Source organism: Tamandua tetradactyla, chromosome 20, assembly GCF_023851605.1.
Source record: "Tamandua tetradactyla isolate mTamTet1 chromosome 20, mTamTet1.pri, whole genome shotgun sequence".
Lineage (NCBI taxonomy): Eukaryota > Metazoa > Chordata > Mammalia > Pilosa > Myrmecophagidae > Tamandua > Tamandua tetradactyla.
In genome coordinates, this window is record NC_135346.1 from 20853406 (window position 1) to 20874837 (window position 21432).

Consider the following 21432-nt stretch of genomic DNA (forward strand, 5'->3'; position numbering starts at 1 on the left):
GCTGACAGAGGTATGTTCCGGATGGTATCAGCCTTTCTTGGATGAAGTTAACCTCTTTGTGGTGGCTTAATTTGGACATTTTCATGGCCTTAGAACTGTAAACTTGTAACTTAATAATCCCCCACCTTTTTTTTTTTTTTCAAATGAGTTGATTTAATTCCAGGTGGTCCAGGATTTGAAGCAGAACAAAGACTAAAGAGCAGACTGTGGAAGGATTCTGGACTGGGCTTACTGTGATCTCACGGTTAAAGTAGGTGTGGCAAAGTGAGAACTAATGAGAAATGAGCCATTATGTGGTTTCTTTTTTTCTACAGAAGTTTATTCTTCAATGTACAATAGACTCCAAGACAAAACTTCATTGTAGTCACAGCAGGGGATCCAGATGAACAGGAATGGAAGCAAAAGTCACCATGGCCTCTGGCACAAGGAGCAGCTTACTTTTTGGCAGATTTCTTCATCGCACCTGTGGCCAGAGGGCCCTTTCCTGCAGCTTTTGCTTTTAGCTTCTCGAGTTTCTTCTGGTTTTCTCTGTTTCTGCTTGAAAGCCTTATCTTCCTCATTCATTCCCTTGGCCTCCTCTTGGGCTGCTTCAGGGGCTTCTTGCCACCCTCACAGCTGGACATGGTGCCTGACAGCCCTTCCCCAGACCCTGCCATAAATTCCCTTTTTAAAAGCCATTCTGTTTCTGGTATATTGCATTCTGGCAGCTTTAACAAACTGAAACAACTGTAATTGTGGATTGGTCTGTTTCTCCTTACAGTTCTCTCAGGATTTTCTTCACATATTTCTTCACGATACCTCTGCTATTTGGTGCATTATATTGAGGATTGCTGTGTCTTATTGATGTATTGGCCTTCTCATTATTTATAATTTCCCCTTTTGTCTTGGGTAAATTTCTTTGCTCTAAATTCTACTTTAGCTGATATTAATATAGCAATCTGGCTGGCCTTCGTTTAGTGGTTGCATAACATATCTTTTTATTTTCAGCCTCCCTTTATCATTATACTTGAGGTGAAATTTTTTTGTAGATAGCATGGAATTGGTCAGAATATAGCAAAAATCTATTCTGACTTTTAATTGACATATTTAGACCATTTACATCTAACGTAATTATTGATATGTTGGGCTTATGTATTCTATTTTATTTTTTGTTTTCTGTTTGTTCTTTCTATTTTTTATTTCTCTGTTTTATTTTTCCTGTCTTTCTGTAGGTTACTTAAACACATTTTAGAACTCCACTTTATTTCACCTATAGTATTTTTGAGTGTATCTCTTTGTTTAGCGTTTTTAGTGGTTGCTCTAGATATTCCATTGTATATACATTGCTTATCACAATCTATAAGTGTCATCATTTTACCAGTTCAGGTGAAATTTATGCATTTACCTTCCTTAAATCCCTCTACTCTCCCAAATTTCATTTAGGAATTACATGAGATAGTATTATAATTTTTGCTTCCTTATCAAATATAATTTAGAAAACTCAAGAGGAGAAGGACAGTCTATTGTGCTTACCATATCCTCTAATTCCTAATATTCCAAGATTCCTTCTTTATCATTTCCTTTTTGTTTAGAGAACATCCTTTAGTGATTTTTTTTAGCGTAGGCCACTGGCAACAAATTATTTTAGTTTTATTTCATGCGAGAATGCTTTGATTTCTAACTTCCTCTGTAAGGGATATTTTTGCTGAGTCTATGATTCAAATTTGAAAGTTCTTTTTTTTTTTTCTTCAGAACTTTAAAAATATAGTGACACTTCCTTCTGGCCTTCATAGTTTCTTATGAGAAATCTACTGTCATAAGATTTGTTTTTTCTATGTGGTAAGGTGTCCTTTCTCTCTTGCTGCTTTCAAGATTTTTTGTCTTCTATTTTCAGAAGTTTGCCTATGAGGTGTCAGTGTGAATTCCCTGGGTTTATACTATTTGGGGTTCACTGATATCCTTGAATCACTTTTACCAAATATGGGAACTTTATAGTCATTATTTTAAAGTACTTTTTCAGCCTCACCCTCTTTCTGTTCTCCTACTGGGACTATAGTGATATGAGTACTACGACTTTTGTTATAGTCCCACATGTACCTTAGTTTCTGTTGCTTTTTTTTTTCATTCTGTGTTCTTCCCATTTTTCAGATTGGGTATTTCCATTGCTCTGTCTTTTACTTTACCATTTCTTTTTTTATCCCCTCTATTATGCTCTTGGGTCTATCCAATGAGCTTTTTATTTTGGTTATTGAATTTTTAAGTTCTAAAAGTTCTATTTGATTTTTCTTTTTAATCCTTTATTTCTTTTCTGAGACTTTCTTTTTCATTGCTGAGGCTTTCTATTTCTTATTTGACTCAATTTGTATGAAATTGCTCATTGAACATTTTTCTGATGGCTGCTTTAAAAAATCTTTGTCAGATATCTCTAATATATTAAGCTGTCATCTCGGTGTTGGCATCTATAGGTTGTCTTTTCCCATTTAGTTTGAGGTCTTCCTGTTTCATGATATAATGGGAGATTTTTTTATTGAAGCCTGGACATTTTCATATTATATTATGAGACTCTGGATCTTATTTAAACCTTCTGTTTTAATTAGTTTCTTCTGATACCATTCTGTCAGGGTGAGGCTGGTCACCGCCTTGTTACTGTCATATTCAGGCAGAAGCTCAAATTTCCATTTAGCCCCTTCCATCAACACTTGACTGGAGTGTCTTTTACATTTCTGGGTGGAGTGGGAGTTCCATTTCACGTGTCCAGTCTCCCCCCATGATCTCCACTGATGCAGAAAGAAGGTAAAGAAAACATTATTATAGGCTGGTGGGGGTGAGAGTCCTTGCGTCCTTTTTTTGGTCTTCTCTGGCACCACACAGGTGGAATTGTTGGAGTACCTTGTTACAGCCTCCCAGAGTAGAAGTCTAGGCTCCCATTTAGCCTTTGCTGGAGTGGGTGAGGCCACAATTTTTTTTTCTGTAGCATTTGGTTGGAATAGAGTGGTTATTGTCTAAGGTTTTTAGTCCTGCCAGGCTGCCCCTTCCCTGGTCCTTGAGCTAAACAGAGCAGGTTTGGGGCCTTTTTTCTGTGTCTGTTGCTGTTCTCAGGTTGCTGGCTTCTTCTACTCCAGTCCAAGATATACGAGACAAAAAAGAAAACCCAGGAACTCACCGCTGGGTCATTCTTTGAACCTGGGGTCCTTAACCAGTCTGCCTTCTTCTCCCCACCTTTCATAGTTTCCTTATGTTTGTTTTACATATAATGTCCAGAGTGTTTTAGTTGCACTTAGTAGAAATAATAAGGAAGAGTATGTCTATCCTTCCAGAAGCAGAAATTTGGCCTACATGGAGTTTTTGTTTTGTTTTGCTTATGCCAAAAGCATTGCCCTTAATTAAAATTGTGTAGCTTGTTTCAGGATTCGTCTCAGTATTTTCTATATCTTTTTCTTATCTTTTTTTCTGACTTTCTCTTACCTTACCTGAAGAAGCCTATGCACTTAGCCTAATGGTAGCTTCCATTCAGATAGGTTTACTCTGAGCAGCGAGAGAGCTTCCTCCCAATTTAGCACATGCCCTCTTTCTTTCTGTATCTTATGAAAACTTCCAATTCTTTAAGCAGTCATTGCGTACAACAGTTGGGGATAAAGCAATCTAATTTAAAGACGGTTTAATCAACATATGATTCTGCCCCATTTATCTGTATTTAAAATTTAACTTTTAAATATAATGAAATATGTTTTCAATGGGGGGATTTTTCCTGAATGTCTAAGGACTTTGATTTATTTTCCTAATACACTGATATCTAATCTAAGGTCAGTGCACTTAATGGGAGATAATTTTCTTAGGAGGGAAGAAACTACTTGAGAAATTAAGTTGTCACTTTCAGATGATAAATCCAAAGACTTACCTGCAGCAACTATCAGGAGAAATTAAAAGATAAAAAAGTCCTTATCATCTGGAATATTTGTAATATGAAAACAAAACATTTAAATTCCAAGTGAGACAGTAACAGTAATAATGGGAAGGCTAATTTTCATGCTACATGCTAATGTTGAGGCAATGGAATTTTCTATTTCATTGAATGTTTCTCTCATCAAGCATTTAATTTCAACACAACTTCATCGATTTTGCTTTCCCTTCATATGTTCATTTTCTCTGCAATGGAGTCTCACTTGTCAAGAAATTGTTAACCTTGTAACACTGTTTTCAAGGATTTATGCTCCTATTTGTGTTTTCCTTGATAATAGTATTGTGTAGCCTTTTATTTTCATGTTCACCATCATGATAATGAAGTTCATGGTTAACTAATGTTTTATTTTTCAATTAAATGTCATCTCACCATTTTAAATGACATTTGAAGGTAAGTGAGAATATCTTCTAATTACAGTTTGCATCAAAAGAAAGACTTGGGCGGGCCACGGTGGCTCAGCAGGCAAGAATGCTTGCCTGCCATGCCAGAGGACCAGGGTTCAATTCCCGGTGCCTGCCCATGGAAAAAAAAAAAGAAAGACTTAAGACTGGATTATGGTTGTGGTCAGTGGTTACAATTATCTTATATTTAAAGATAAGGTCATTGGAGTTCTCAATATTGCAGCATGGTAATTATATAATTTTCAACTAAATACAGAATATTTCAAAAGGGAAAACACGCTTTTTTCTTTTTTTTAAAATGGGCAGGCACCGAGAATCGAACCCGGGTCTCTGATGTGGCAGGCAAGAACTCTGCCTGCTGAGCCACCATGGCCTGCTTGGGAAAACATGCTTTTAAATCCAGAAATAAAAGTATATTTAATGCAAGAGTTTTATGTGAAATATTTGAACATCAGTGGATGTGGTTGGCATTCATTCTAAGTATTGTTCATAATAAAATGTTTCAAAGGAAACATATTAAAATATCTTGCATATTCAAATGTTGAATGTATTGCTCAAATCTGCTAACATCTAGAAAAGCCTAAATTCTGAATTTGCTTCATTTTAGGAATAAGGGGATATTCATGTATTTTATATTGCTAGATCTTTCATAATAAAGTTTCTACTATTCTGAACTCTTAAAAAGTATAAAGCTGATTTAAAAATAAGATAACTCCATAGTTCAATTATCAAGGAAACAATGATTCGGACTTTCACATTATGGAAACATGGATATTAAAATAGCCTTAGTACTTAAAGTAGAAATATTAAAGTTATTCTTTTTTAAAGTAACTGGTGATAGTTTTTCTGATCAATTTTGTCAAAATTTGGATGTAACTATGGGGTTCTGATTATGAATTGGACTGAGAGTGAAACATGTTTATTAATAGGTTATTCTCAAATTATTTATCTAAAATCCCAATTTTCACATTGAATTTAAAATTTTAATTTTGACTAAGAATTGAGATTCTCAAATATGAGTATACTTCATATTGATTTAGTAGTCATATTATTTTTACTAAAATATGACACTATTTTACTTTAGCAAGAAAAAAGTTACGGATGGAAATTTGATGAAGGAATGAAGATCCAAGGGACACTTATTCTGTTTGGAAGACAAAGTTATAAATTCAGTGCATAGATCATTACAATACGTAGGAAGCAAAAAGGGAAATCTCCCAAATTTCATTATTCTAACATTTAAATGATCAGAACCTGATGTAAGTGTTCATACAACATTGAAGGCGTTTTCATGTATTCCAGAATTTTTTTAAAGCCTATGAAAGTACCTGGTAACTTTATACATTATATCACTCTAAAAATGAACATTCCACATATCCCAGAATAAAGTGAATTTTAATGGTCACAACGTGCCTTCTTTTAAAACTTTAGTGTTCAATTAAAAGTATTTAATTATAAAAACATATGCGTTGATAAATCGTTTTAAATAAAAGATGTATTGAAAGGTTATTTAAGTATACCCCGAATTTCCCCAATTCCAGTATCTTTGTGATAATAACTAAAGGAAAATCCTGAAATGCATACTCACAAATGAAATTTGAAAGGTCCGTAGTCTTTAAAATACATACAATTGAAAATTATTGCATTGAGTAAATTACAAATGATTGTATATTTTGGAAGATCAATGAATGGACAATAAAATTCACACCATTAGCCACATGATGTCGCTGTACACCACAGAGTGTGTCAATGGGAATGAGGCACTGATCACCAACGAAACGGAGGACGCTCCATTTTGTCACCGGGAGAAGACAGAAACGGTAGCGAGATAAATGACTGAAAAAATGAACTAAAAAAAAAAGTATGATTTTTGAAGGAAGGTGAGAGTTGCATGAAAGGTGGGGTTTTTTTGCGATGCTGTTTTCGTGGCTAGAAGGCCCGGGAGCCCGGCGTCTGCTGCTCTCGCTTCTGCTCCTCGCAGCCTGGGAGGCGGGGAGCGGCCAGGTTCACTACTCGGTCCCCGAGGAGGCCAAACACGGCACCTTCGTGGGCCGCATCGCGCAGGACCTGGGGCTGGAGCTGGCCGAGCTGGTGCCGCGCCTGTTCCGGGTGGCGTCCAAAGGCCGCGCGGACCTCCTGGAGGTAAATCTGCAGAATGGCATTTTGTTTGTGAATGCTCGGATCGACCGCGAGGAGCTGTGCGGGCGGAGCGCGGAGTGCAGCCTCCACCTGGAGGTGATCGTGGACAGGCCGCTGCAGGTGTTCCATGTGGAGGTGGAGGTGAAGGACATCAATGACAACCCGCCGGTCTTCCGAGGAAGAGAACAAAGGATATTTATTCCGGAGTCTAGACTGCTGGATTCGCATTTTCGGATAGAAGGCGCTGCAGATGCAGACATCGGCGCCAACGCTCTTCTAACGTACACCCTCAGCGCCAATGATTATTTCTCTTTGGACGTTCAGGCAAGTGATGAACTGAGCAAGTCACTTTCGCTTAAATTGAGGAAATCTCTGGATAGAGAAGAAACACCAGAGCTTCATTTATTATTGACGGCGACTGACGGGGGCAAACCAGAACGGGAAGGTTCAGTTCAGCTGCTAATCACGGTGCTCGACGTTAACGATAACGCCCCACTGTGTGACCAGGCCGTGTACAGGGTCCACTTACTAGAGACCACAGCAAACGGGACGTTAGTGACCATAGTAAACGCCTCTGACGCTGACGAAGGTCTCAACGGCGAAATCATTTATTCCTTTGGTAGTGATGTTTCTCTTAACATTCAAGAAAAATTCAAAATTGATTCCAGCTCAGGAGAAATTACGCTAAATGATAGACTGGATTACGAAGAAACAAAATCCTACGAAATTCCAATAAAAGCAGTTGATAAAGGAAGTCCTCCAATGTCAAATCACTGCAAGGTTTTAGTGAAAGTGCTGGATGTAAATGATAATGCCCCGGAATTGGGGATCACTTCTCTGTCTTTGCCCATCAGAGAGGACGCTCCACTCGGAACGGTCATCGCCCTTGTCACGGTATCTGACCGCGATTCTGATGCTAACGGGCAGGTAACGTGCACCCTGACGCCCCACGTCCCCTTCAAGCTGGTGTCCACCTTCAAGAATTACTATTCGCTGGTGCTGGACAGCGCCCTGGACCGCGAGAGCGTGTCGGCCTATGCGCTGGTGGTGACAGCGCGGGACGGGGGCTCGCCGCCTTTGTCGGCCTCGGCCAGCGTGTCGGTGGAGGTGGCCGACGTGAACGACAACGCGCCGGCCTTCGCGCAGCCCGAGTACACGGTGTTCGTCAAGGAGAACAACGCGCCGGGTTGCCACATCTTCACGGTGTCGGCGCGCGACGCGGACGCGCAGGAGAACGCGCTGGTGTCCTACTCGCTGGTGGAGCGGCGGCTGGGCGAGCGCGCCGTGTCGAGCTACGTGTCGGTGCACGCGGAGAGCGGCAAGGTGTACGCGCTGCAGCCGCTGGACCACGAGGAGCTGGAGCTGCTGCAGTTCCAGGTGAGCGCGCGCGACGCGGGCTTCCCGCCCCTGGGCAGCAACGTGACGCTGCAGGTGTTCGTGCTGGACGAGAACGACAATGCGCCGGCGCTGCTGCCGCCTCGCGCGGGCGGCGTGGGCGGCGCGATGAGCGAGTTGGTGCCGCGGTCGGTGGGCGCGGGCCACGTGGTGGCGAAGGTGCGCGCGGTGGACGCCGACTCGGGCTACAACGCGTGGCTGTCGTACGAGCTGCAGCCGGCGGCTGGCGGCGCGCGCAGCCCGTTCCGCGTGGGGCTGTACACTGGCGAGGTGAGCACGACGCGCGCCCTGGACGAGGCGGACGCGCCACGCCAGCGCCTGCTGGTGCTGGTGAAGGACCACGGCGAGCCGGCGCTGACGGCCACGGCCACCGTGCTGCTGTCGCTGGTGGAGAGCGGCCAGGCGCTGAAGGCGTCGTCGCGGGTGTCGGCGGGCGTGGCGGGAGCCGAGGCGGCGCTGGTGGACGTGAACGTGTACCTGATCGTCGCCATCTGCGCCGTGTCCAGCCTGCTGGTGCTCACGCTGCTGCTGTACACGGCGCTGCGGTGCTCGGCCGTGCCCACGGAGGGCGCGTGCGGGCGGGGGAAGCCCACGCTGGTGTGCTCCAGCGCGGTGGGGAGCTGGTCGTACTCGCAGCAGAGGAGACAGAGGGTGTGCTCTGGGGAGGGGCCGCCCAAGACCGACCTCATGGCCTTTAGCCCCAGCCAACCTCCAAATCTAAACATGGCGGAAAGAAATGAACATCCAGAAGCAAATCCGGATCTTTCCAGTAATGTAAGTCCAACTTTCAAGCTTTGACTTAATTTTTAAAATTTCACTTATCCAGTTATTTTTTCAAATGTCAATTTAAAATTTTTACATAAAGTGTTCATTAATGTTGAGACCAATCTTGCGATTTAATGTAGATATTTATTCTATTTCCTCACAGCTGTTTCTTGAATGGAATTTGGAAACAAACCAACAAATATAGGGACAGATTGTCATATTCCTTGATTGAAATAAGAATTTTTAAACACAAAAACTACATAGGATTGGCCATTTTGTCAAGAGAGCAAAGTCACCAACATAATCAAAATGGCAGATTTATTGAAAGAGAAATTGCAGAATCAGGGAGATGTCAAACCAAGGAATTCAGAATGAGAGTTTCAATAGCCATCTGTTCACAGCTGCTTAAAATGGCACTTAAAAAAAGTTTTCCAAGTGGGAAGTTACAATGATTGGTTGACATTTAAGTTTCTTATTATAAAAGAGGGTCTTATACAATGGTGACCTGTTATATTTTGGCTAGTATGATATATTTATCCATTTATGATAGTCTTTCTCTACTGCTTGGAAAATTAAATGTCCAAGAGTTTGCTCAAACTGTAGTTTTATTGGGTCTAAGACAGTCTTGTCCCTGTGATCAATTGCTTTGTCTTTTGGAAAGTGTCTTTCATTTCTCAGAAAGGGGTTGCTCCTGGCAACACCCAATGCAGGCAACTATTTTGCTCTATTTAACAATGCTTAAACAGGATCTCGGTGTGGTCAAATACAGTGACATTTTAAGTTTACTTGTTACCTTACATTTCCTAGTGAAATGCCAAGTCCTGGACAAATGATGATGTGGCAAAATTATAGAAATCAAATCCCTTCTCTTAAGGTGGCTATGTTTTAAAGTGGGCAATAAAAACAATATCTTTAACAAACGTAATTAAAAATATATTTTTTGGGTGATATTTTTATTTCCATTTTAAAACATACAATCAAGACTTCATGGTCATTATTGCCATTGACCTTGAGTTCTCCTGGGTCTAGAAGTCTTAATAATGAATTTGTCATTTAGCGTATCCAGTTAGGAAACACTTATTGAACACCTCCCATTAATCCACAAATGTACCAAAGTTCTTTATTTTTACCTTGCTTAATTTTTCCAATGATTTAGTGAAGTAGATACTTTAGTCTCATTTTATGAATTGTGGTCCTAAGGGTCAGGTAATTGAAGTTCGGTATTTCTTTTAAGTCTTCTCCGCATTTCCCACATTTTGGATTTCCCAAGGATATCCAAAATTTGCTGGTCCTATTATATTTCATTGCCTTTCATAAGATTTTTAAGGTAGCTGGCAAGTAGAAGAAATATGCAAAAGCAAATTTTGAAAATTTGTTTTAAAAAATGAAATAAAAGATCAAGAGGAAGGTGGGAGCAATTTTTCCAAAATTAATCTTGGGCTAAGTGCAAAACTGAATTTCACCTTCCTGGAAGTGAATCCAGAAATATTAAAAATAATAAATTAAAGCATTCTGAATTATTTTTTCAGGAGATAAAAATTCTCTTCTTGCTATAAATTCCAAGAAGGTTTGATTACTGATCATTGTGTAAGGGCTGGAAATATACTGGACAATATGCTTGATTGCAGTTTGTAAAATCAGCAGAAACATATTTTATACAGACTTACTGCATTTACTAGCCATTCAGTCAGGAGCTGTAATGTTAAATTTTATTTCTTATATTTAATTTGGAAATTACACAAGTATTAAATGAACATTAAAACAAATAAACATACAGAGAAAGTCACATGAAAATCCTTTTGTTAAAGCATTCCATGAGAAATTAATATAATTTCCAGAGATTTGGATTGTATGTAATGGTTTGTAAGCATGTTTCTTTAACTTTTCAAATATTATCATATGCATGCAACCTTTTGGCAAGAATCAGCAAAAAAATAATTTTAGAGTCAAGCTGCCAAGAAAACTTCCCAGTTCATTTAAGAATGAGTTAAACTTTGCAGGGTTATAAAATTGGAAAAAATAGATTAGAGAGTCACAAAATAATTTCTCTATCCCCAACTCACATAATTATATCCAAATAGCTACATTTGCTAATGATATTAATCCTAGGCTTAGGATCGCCTCTAGAGACATTCAGAATTTACTTACTGATCCATTCAACAAGTACATATTGAGAGCCTACTGTGGTAGTTAGATTCATTTGTCAACTTGACCAGGTGAAGGCACCTAGTTCTGTTGCTGTGGACATGAGCCAATGGTACATGAACCTCATCTGTTGCTAATTACATCTGCAGTGGGTTAGGAGGCGTGCCTGCTGCAATGAATGACGGTTGACTTAATTGGCTGGTGCTTAAATGAGAAAGCCCAACGCAGCACAGCCTAAGCAGCCCTCATCTCAGCACTCGCAGCTCAGCCCAGGCCTTTGGTGATGCAGTAAGGAATCACCCCGGGGAAAGTTGAATGGAACCCAAAGGCCTGGGGAGAAGGCCAGCAGAGACCGTCCTGTTCCTTCCCACGTAAGAAGGAACCTCTGTGGAAAGTTAGCTGCCTTTCCTCTGAAGAACTAACAAAATAAATCCCCTTTTATTAAAAGCCAATCTGTTTCTGGCGTGTTGCATTCTGGCGGCTAGCGAACTAGAACACCTAAGGTAAGTTAGACCCTGCTGTAAACCCAGGGACACAGCAACAAGATAGGCAAGAGTCCTGTCTTCAAAGGATTCATATTTAACCTATTTTAAAACACATTGTAGATGTTAAAAGACTTGGATTTGGTGTAATGCTGCTTTTTCAGTTTTCTTTCTCTAACCAAAGCATCTACAAAGGAAAATCTTCTATTTGTGACTTTCAAAAATTAGGCAATAAAATACTGAATGTTACCAGCAAGTTTTCTGAAAATAAAGCAAATTAAGTCATTCTCTCTTTATGCAAGTAGTACTCAGAAAACTAGGTGTAATACTTATTGCCTCAGCACAGAGAAATGGAATCATGTAGCTGGAGAATGCCCTATAAAAAAAGGGCAATTAAAATGCACAAGCAATTGGGAGCAATAAAGGAAACCATGTTTTAAGACCAAACTGAAAATCATGAATAGTATGGAAAGGATAAAGATATGTCAAGCCAGAAAAACTTTATCTAGAGGCATTTGAAGCTAAAATGGTACAACTTGTTTTTAAAAGAATGAATATAGGTTGAAACACCAATTATCTAACAGTATGAGAGGTTTATAAGATTATTAATGCAACTGAGTATCATTTGCTGAGTGTCAAAAACCTCTTAAATTTTGTCTGAAGGTATTCAGGCGTACCCTCACACAATTGCATTAAAATCACTATCAAAAATGAAATTTTAGATTGATGCGTTATATTTTCAGAACAATGAAACATCTTTTTCTGTCCTGTGATGGTTGTTGAAGATAGTAACTTGGAGGTAAATCTCAAATATCAATCACTATTGAAATCAAAGGAAGTGAATTTAGTATTCTATCATTTGAAAAAAGAATTTTTCTTATGAAAGGTCCTTCTAAAATGTGAGACAGGATGATTGAGTAGTGGTATTTTTATTTTAAAAATATTTCTTTTACTATAAACATGAATGGATTTTCCTTCAGTAGTGAAGGTATTTGTCCCATTGAGACTGAATAGTAAACACAACTTCAGTAGTTTTGTCTTTCTTCATCATATTTCTTCCAGGAAATGTATAGATTGCTGCTTTTCTTCTTTCTAAAGACAAACCAGTTGCTTTATTTTCCCACTTTTCCACCTTCTTTCCTCTGATTCATTCATTATTCATTGAATACTTTAGCGTTAGAGTAAATAGTTTTATGGCAGATTCTATTATTTAGTGCTTATTTCGTAACATGACATGTTTTCATCCATTTAAGAAATTTATAGACTTAAACCTATTGACTTAAAAATAACCTATCCTCGAAAGATGAAGTTATATATGCAATGATCTTATTACCAGATTATAACCATTGTTGCATAATTGGATTCACTTCGGTTAATATTCATTATCCATTAAGGTTAGCAGCTTCCCATCTGTGTTATCTATCTGGAAAAACTAGGTAAAAAACATGACCTTTATGATTGTGCTGGCTTTTTGAGGATAACAGGGCTATTTTCGTTTACTTATGCAGGTTCCAGGTTTTAAACTCCCCAGTGGAAACAAAAGCTATCATGACTTCAGTAAAATTTTGATAAAACATAAATTATTATATTTGGATTATTTAGTTTCAGTAATTAGTTTTGGTTTCATGAATATGGTTCTAGGAATTGTAATTTTATTTTCAAGTGAACTTTGTATGATGATACTAATATAATTTCATCGATAGGGAAACATTTTTTTGGTCTGAAATAAAAGGAGACCACTTGAGAAGATTTTATTTCATGATGTCTTCCCTTGTTCCCAGAAAATGTCCTCTTTAAGATTAGAATTCTAATTTGTTTTCCAGTAAAATAATAAATAAGTAAAAAGTAAGGTATCATTTGAGGCCCATTCAAGACTTGTGATCATTCAAGAATACAAATAGATGAAGATCTGAAATATTAACTTATTTTGCTAGCCACTGGTACTGCTTACCAATACCAAGTGTTCTCCTTCTAGAAACACTTCCCTGTTGCCTCGAGGTAGCGTGGCTATGTGATTTTCTTTGACCAGTGAAATGTGAATTATATGCGTTACTTCCAGGCAAGAGTGTGTAACTGCCAATGTAAGGCTTTCTTCTACTATCTTTTCCTGTTGCAGCGATAAATGGAGGCACATTTTGAGATGCCATGAGGTCAAAGCAGTCTGGGATGCTGAACCAACATAATGGAGAAAAGGCTATGATAGGGAGTCTTTTGTAACTGCAGAGGACTCTGCAGGTTCAAGAAATACATTTGTGCTTATTCTAGAGGGAAGCCTGAACTATTCAATGCAATACAATGTATTTATTGGGGTTCCACTGCCAGTAAGATGAATATAAACAATAAGTGTTAAGAGGAGAGCATTTCAACAAGTAATACAACTAACAGGGGAACATTATTATCGACATTTTTACGAAGGCATCTGGCCATTTAGTAGATTAGGTAACTTGGAGTCAATGGGGGGAAATGGTCTTATAGTGATTTCTTCTTACATATCAAAGCTAGAGGAAGAAAAGTAATAAACTATAATAAAAATATAGTAAGTACCTCTTTTGTTTCTTGCCTGGCATCTTCTCCCTTTCCCCCCTTTTATTTCGTTGGAGCTTTGTGGTAGTTTTGTGGGAAGCTGGGTTGAAGGTTTTGCAATAATAAATGATCAGACACATGAACCTTGTGGAACTGACAGTTTATTTTCATAGATGTAAAGGATACAATTTTAGCAACGGATACCAAGAGATGTCAAGATAGGGGATATTTGTTGAGCATGACTTCTCAGTCTCCTTTCTCCATTGGAGGATATGTGTTTATGTTTCCTCTGAGGGCAGAAGGAGATATTTTAGATTGAATAGCAGCACAAAATGTCTCTTATACTCCTGAACATGTCGTTCTGAAAATCCAGCATAATTTCCTTATATGATTGCAAAAACTGCCTCAAGCAAGCCATATTTCCTGATCTAACATCTGGATTTTGTGTATAATTCTTTAATATGTCAACATGACATTTTGCTATATTGGCTACTGATCGTATACAAAAATTACTGCATGTCACATACGTAATGAGGTAATGGATAGTCTGTATCTATGTACAATCAGTTTAAATGCTAAGAGAATATAGGTATATGCCGCCTTACCTTCGTCTCCACAAGAACTAGTCACCATTCTCAGTCCACATAGTTTAGGTGCATCTGTTTCCATCTCCTGGTATGAACAAGTGACATATGTCTATCTAATGTGAGAACCATCTCAACTAATGACTGAAGGAGAGATATATTATCCAAACTTAGTCAAGGGAAGTAGTGATATATAGGATTTTTACTGGGGCTATTAGGAAAAAGACCATTCCTGTTGAGGGTTGCTAAACTGGTAAAGTGTAAGCCTTAAAGCTGCTTTGGCGATTTTGCCATCATATGGGAAAAGCTTATCCAAGAAAAAGGTTAACATTGAAGGAAAGAACCCACAGGCAAGAAGATAGTTTCCTTATGGCATTATTAAAGTGTTTAGATCCTGCTCTGCCTGAAACCAGTAAATCATTACCCATTTCCATGTATAAGCCAATAAGTGATCCTTTGTTGTTTTGCTTGTCAGTTTATTCATTATTAGAGGACTGATTGATACTTAAATACTTCCAGAGTATCTTCCAGATTTAAAGGAGAAATTATTATTGGTTGCAGTACCAAGAAAAGCTGGCTTCTCTTGAGCAAGAATTTTGCTTTCTTTTATACATTGAATCTTGCATTAATTTTGTTTTCCTCTTTTCTCTAGGAAGCTAAAAACAAAATTTGTGGCCTACTTAGCGTATCTGAAAATGATCTTTTATTGTGTACTTTGTACATGACCCCATCCTGGGATTCATTTTATTTCATCCTCATATTATCTTTATTCTATTTCCATATTTTTGAGTGTGTAAAGGGACAGCTAAGAATTAATAAAACAGGAATTATTGAATAAACATTTTAAAAGGTGAATTGTATTGTTCTTGTATCAAAATCCAAATATATTAGAAAAGATAATCCTAAATTAAGTGTATGTTATCCAAACGAGAAACGAAGTAACTTCCAAACATCTGCAAATACTTTTTAAAAATCAAATCACAAAAAAAACCAACAAAGATATACATGAGTACATCTTCAATGAACTAAAATGCCCTTTTTCTTCGTTTGAAGAAGTGATAAGAAATTAAGTTTCAGGGATTAAAATAGATTTTTTTTTCCAAGATGGAAGATATGAGTAAAATTACACCAGGAAATTATCTAGGTTTACATCTACACGATAAAAGGTAGAGCCTACATTTTAGCCACATGATGTCGCTGCCTACCACAGAGTGTTTTCTAGGAAGAAAAAATACCGGATGCCCCGTTGTCACTCCAGAGAAACAGCACAATAAGAAAAGCAGCAGAACTAGAGCAGAGAATAGGAGACAATATTTACATTTTTTAAAAATATGATTTTCTAATTTGATCAACTCACTGAGTACTGGTAATGGTGTTTTCCATCAGAGGGAGCCGGGAAGCCCGGCGTCTGCTGCTCTCGCTTCTGCTCCTCGCAGCCTGGGAGGCGGGGAGCGGCCAGGTTCACTACTCGGTCCCCGAGGAGGCCAAACACGGCACCTTCGTGGGCCGCATCGCGCAGGACCTGGGGCTGGAGCTGGCCGAGCTGGTGCCGCGCCTGTTCCGGGTGGCGTCCAAAGGCCGCGCGGACCTTCTGGAGGTAAATCTGCAGAACGGCATTTTGTTTGTGAATGCTCGGATCGACCGCGAGGAGCTGTGCGGGCGGAGCGCGGAGTGCAGCCTCCACCTGGAGGTGATCGTGGACAGGCCGCTGCAGGTGTTCCATGTGGAGGTGGAGGTGAAGGACATCAACGACAACCCACCCGTATTTCCAATGACAGTAAAGACTCTCCGTTTTCCCGAATCTCGGCCTCTTGACTCGCGGTTTCCTCTAGAGGGAGCATCTGATGCAGATATCGGAGTAAACGCTCTCCTCTCCTACAAGCTGAGCTCCAGTGAGTTTTTCTTTCTAGACACACAGACAAATGATGAACTAAGCCAATCACTGTCTCTTGTGCTGAAGAAATCTCTGGACAGAGAAGAAACTGCTGAGGTTCATTTGTTACTGGTAGCTACTGACGGGGGCAAACCTGAACTCACAGGCACGGTTCAAATGCTTATTAAGATATTAGATGTGAATGACAACGAACCTAGTTTTGACCAATCAATTTACAAAGTACAACTGTTAGAGAACACTGCAAATGGAACCTTAGTAGTTAAACTTAATGCTTCTGATGCGGATGAAGGATCAAACGGCGAGATTGTGTATTCACTCAGTAATGATGTGCCCTCCACTACACAGATCAAATTCAAAATAGATCCCAACTCTGGGGAAATCAGAATCACGGGACAATTAGATTATGAAGAAAAAAAATCCTATGAGATTCAAGTCATTGCATCTGACAAAGGAAATCCATCAATGTCTGGTCACTGTAAAATTTCTGTAAAACTTGTGGACGTCAACGATAACACACCAGAACTGTTGATAACATCTCTCGCACTTCCCATCCGGGAAGACGCTCCACTGGGTACCGTGATCGCCCTGATCAGCGTCTCCGACCGTGACTTCGGTGCCAATGGGCAGGTGACATGCACCCTGACACCCCACATCCCCTTCAAGCTGGTGTCCACCTTCAAGAATTACTATTCGCTGGTGCTGGACAGCGCCCTGGACCGCGAGAGCGTGTCGGCCTATGCGCTGATGGTGACAGCGCGGGACGGGGGCTCGCCGCCTTTGTCGGCCTCGGCCAGCGTGTCGGTGGAGGTGGCCGACGTGAACGACAACGCGCCGGCCTTCGCGCAGCCCGAGTACACGGTGTTCGTCAAGGAGAACAACGCGCCGGGCTGCCACATCTTCACGGTGTCGGCGCGCGACGCGGACGCGCAGGAGAACGCGCTGGTGTCCTACTCGCTGGTGGAGCGGCGGCTGGGCGAGCGCGCCGTGTCGAGCTACGTGTCGGTGCACGCGGAGAGCGGCAAGGTGTACGCGCTGCAGCCGCTGGACCACGAGGAGCTGGAGCTGCTGCAGTTCCAGGTGAGCGCGCGCGACGCGGGCTTCCCGCCCCTGGGCAGCAACGTGACGCTGCAGGTGTTCGTGCTGGACGAGAACGACAACGCGCCGGCGCTGCTGCCGCCTCGCGCGGGCGGCGTGGGCGGCGCGCTGAGCGAGTTGGTGCCGCGGTCGGTGGGCGCGGGCCACGTGGTGGCGAAGGTGCGCGCGGTGGACGCCGACTCGGGCTACAACGCGTGGCTGTCGTACGAGCTGCAGCCCGCGGCGGGCGGGGCGCGCAGCCCGTTCCGCGTGGGGCTGTACACGGGCGAGGTGAGCACGACGCGCGCCCTGGACGAGGCGGACGCGCCGCGTCAGCGACTGCTGGTGCTGGTGAGGGACCACGGCGAGCCGGCGCTGACGGCCACGGCCACCGTGCTGCTGTCGCTGGTGGAGAGCGGCCAGGCGCTGAAGGCGTCGTCGCGGGCGTCGGCGGGCGTGGCGGGAGCCGAGGCGGCGCTGGTGGACGTGAACGTGTACCTGATCGTCGCCATCTGCGCCGTGTCCAGCCTGCTGGTGCTCACGCTGCTGCTGTACACGGCGCTGCGGTGCTCGGCCCCGCCCACGGAGGGCGCGTGCGGGCCGGGGAAGCCCACGCTGGTGTGCTCCAGCGCGGTGGGGAGCTGGTCGTACTCGCAGCAGAGGAGGCAGAGGGTGTGCTCTGGGGAGGGGCCGCCCAAGACCGACCTCATGGCCTTCAGCCCCAGCCTTCCGCCGTGTCCACTTAGTGGAGACAGAGATGAGCAGCTGAACGTGGGCGTGGATCTTTCCCCGAAAGTGAGTAACTTTTCTTATCTTTCAAAAATATCCCTAATTTTTTTATTCCGTTATACTTTCACTCCTTTGGAAGCATTTTAAATAGTTACTGTGCTACTCTTACGTTTTCAGTAAATTTGCTTTCCAGGTAGTGATTTTGTGGTTAAAATACCTTTACATTTCTTGTGACTAATGCTTTTTAACCGAGTCAACAATAGGTAGTGATCCGCAATTGTAGTTTTATTTTCTAGTTCTGGTTGTGGTAACAGGATTATTTTATTGCTAAAACCTGAATTCAAAATTAAATATCTTTTTTTGGATGAATTTGCATACAATTCGCTGTGGTGTACTAATCCCTGCCAAACAGTGCAAAACCTTTTGTCATTTTTCATTCAGACTTACTACTAGATGTTAGTCCAAATGTCATTGGCCTATGTCATGAGTTCACACTAAATGCCCAATACTCCTTTTCTATTATGCGTTCACACCTTCAGTCTCAAATATAGGTTATTAAACCTATTGCTCTTTGTGAACCCTCTTTTACTCGCATTCCATTTGTCTGGAGGTTCAGACCCCCCTTTCTGCTTGAATGTGATTTAAGTCTTGTGTGCTCATCTGACTGTACTATTTACAGCTGCTAGATATCTTAATTGGGTAACAAAAGTCAACAAAATAACATTTTTAAAAAGAATTGTCCTTTTCATCTTCAGTTTCTCATATTTATTAGTAAGCACTAAAAAGTAATAGGGGGTGGGGCACAGTGGCGGGCCACAGTGGCACTGCCATACTGGAAACCAGGGTTTGATTCGGTGCCTGCCTATACAAAATAATAATAATAATAATAGGAAGGAATAATTTAATAGTGTCTTCAGTATCTCATCATTTAAAAAAATTCTTCCTGTTAAGAATATTGTTAAACTTGTAAAGAATTATTTTGAATATGAAGAATTTGTTGAGAAGAGTACTGTATATGTTAATTTAAAAACTATACCAACTAGGCAAATATATTAAACATTAATCTATTTTGCATGCAATATTTAGAATCCCTATATCAAATGAGTTCTATAAATCAATGTCCCTGGTGGTGATCTTCTTTTGAATATAACACTATTAATGTGTGCTGTGCAGTAAGTCCAAAGTTCAAATAATTGGTACCAAATCAAGTTGAAGTGAGACCATTTTCCAGTCATGTCTCCATGTAGTTAGTCATTTCCAAACAGTTGGATATCCATTCAGTTTTACTGCCACTGGATAGAACTAGAAACCAGCTGAAGCCTGGTTAATACTCAAGGACATGGTACTGAGTCAGACTTATAAAATAGCAAATAGTTATATTTATTTCCTTTTCCCACTTCTTGTTTCTTTTCTGGCTCTATCATGTGCCATCCATGGTCTATCAACTTTTAGCCACAGCATGTCCAAACTCAGTTAACTATTTTATTAGGTTTCATTATCATCTCGTAAATAATAGGGCCATCTGAAGTCCTTGTCTCCTAGAGCATGGGGATTTCACCCTTCAAGAGTTCTCCTCTTGAAATTCTTAACTAACAATACTCTTGGCTAATAAGAAATTTGGAAGATTTTTTCATTTTTCTCTTTAGAGATGTATTGCTGCTGTGCTAAGTGAATACTGAATAAGCCCCCAATAAATGTCCTTTTTTAATCCCGTTGCATCCCCTCATCTTAGCATTTAATTATTTGGTGAAATAAAATGAATAGACATGGATCCTTCTCACTTTCTAAAGGGCATTTTACCTCTATCCTCATTTTGTTCAAATCTAAGGTTTGGGTGCTCAAAACATGAAAGTATTCTCATTTATGTTTTCAGTGAGAAAATTGTTTTTTATGAGTGTGGCTCTTTTTAGAGAGAGAACCTAAAGCTGTTTTCATTAGATCTTCTTCATCTTACAAAAAAAAATGGGGGAAAGAGACTTACCACCACAAAAGGCAAAGAAAGTTTGAAAATGGATACCATTATGTATTGTTCTCTCTTTATGGGGCATCTTCATTTCCCATTAAAACCCAGGATGTCTCAAAGATCATAACTGTCTTAAACGTGAATGAAAATTAAGCTAAAACCAGCATTTCAATATCGCAACTGAAATATATCTTAATTAGGGCAATGATTAAGAAACATCTTTTTGCGTCTCTAGAAAATTATAGAGGCTACTGAGGCATTATATTTTCCTGATATTTTAAGAGTCTCTGGAGCTTCTCTTCTCATGGAGAGCTAAATTGATCTTTTGGAAAAGTTAAAAAAAAATAACTTTTTTTTAAAAAGTAAAAAAGTTAAAAAGTTACTCAAATGAGTCATTAAACCTGAGTATGATTAGGACTAGCAGTGTGACCACCTTAACTTAATGCATTTTGTTAGGCAGTTGAAGAGAACCAGGACCATATCTATTGATGAATATTTAGTAAATATTAAGTAAGCACTCATAAGCCACCATATTTTTAAGACACATTTCAAACAATGAAATATGAATGTCTACTAAAGAGAATGAATGTCATAAATGACCCAAAGTGATTCAATCTGGGAGCTGTAGCACAGTAAAAAGGCAAAGCTGTCTACCTAGTTGGTTTGATCAGAGAGGTCTTCATGGGTCAGGGAAGTTTTAATAGGATATAAAATGGGGGAAATTACTTTCTGAAGAGTTTGGAAATGAGGATGCAATGGGTATGTTTAGTGAAAAAATATCTTGAAGAAGGAAGTTACTCAGTTAGATTAAAAAACATGAACAGTTCAGGAGAAAATGGAATTTTAAACATATTAAAAATTGTAGAACAGGCAGTTACTTATAAACTATAAGGCAATAAAGAGACAAAATAGAATATGAGCCTTGCTCATGGGAGTTGAATTGTTTCCACTGAAGAAAATTATTTGGTATACTTGTCCACATGAGCTCTTTACTGTAACCTCCTACTTCCTTGTCAAAGCTTCCTTACAATTTCAACTCAGATGACTTAAGAAAGGTATTCAATTAAATGCTGATGTCTCTGATTCCTTTTAAACACATTTTCAAATGGCTCTTTTAATGGCTTATTATGGGGATCAGAAGTTCCCTAAAGATTGGTTCCTTCAATTGGTCAACACCAGGAGTACAAAATCCAAGGATGAAGAGGGTACCATCATAAATAGCAGCCTCTGGCATTCTTAGGAACACAAAGAATATGTTTGTCATCAATTTCCGCAATCAACAGTACAATTAATTTCATATTCACAAAATGCATATTAACTAGAGCTGGATTTCTGGAAATGCCTATAACCAGGAGGAAAGAAAGATTTCCACTGGAGTAAAAGCATCCTTCAGTGAAA

General features: G+C 40.3%; 2 protein-coding genes and 1 pseudogene across 2 annotated transcripts; 2 read left to right on the forward strand and 1 right to left on the reverse strand.

The window, feature by feature from the left end:
* Positions 1-434: 434 nt before the first annotated feature.
* Positions 435-623, reverse strand: LOC143664476 (translation machinery-associated protein 7 pseudogene; annotated as a pseudogene).
* Positions 624-6255: 5632 nt separating this feature from the next.
* LOC143664285 (protocadherin alpha-1-like) lies at positions 6256-8673 on the forward strand. The gene has a single exon (XM_077137962.1). It carries the CDS (start codon positions 6256-6258, stop codon positions 8671-8673), a length of 2418 nt encoding a protein of 805 aa, XP_076994077.1.
* Positions 8674-15743: 7070 nt separating this feature from the next.
* Positions 15744-18218, forward strand: LOC143664286 (protocadherin alpha-2-like). The gene has a single exon (XM_077137963.1). It carries the CDS (start codon positions 15744-15746, stop codon positions 18216-18218), a length of 2475 nt encoding a protein of 824 aa, XP_076994078.1.
* The last annotated feature ends 3214 nt before the right edge of the window (positions 18219-21432 follow it).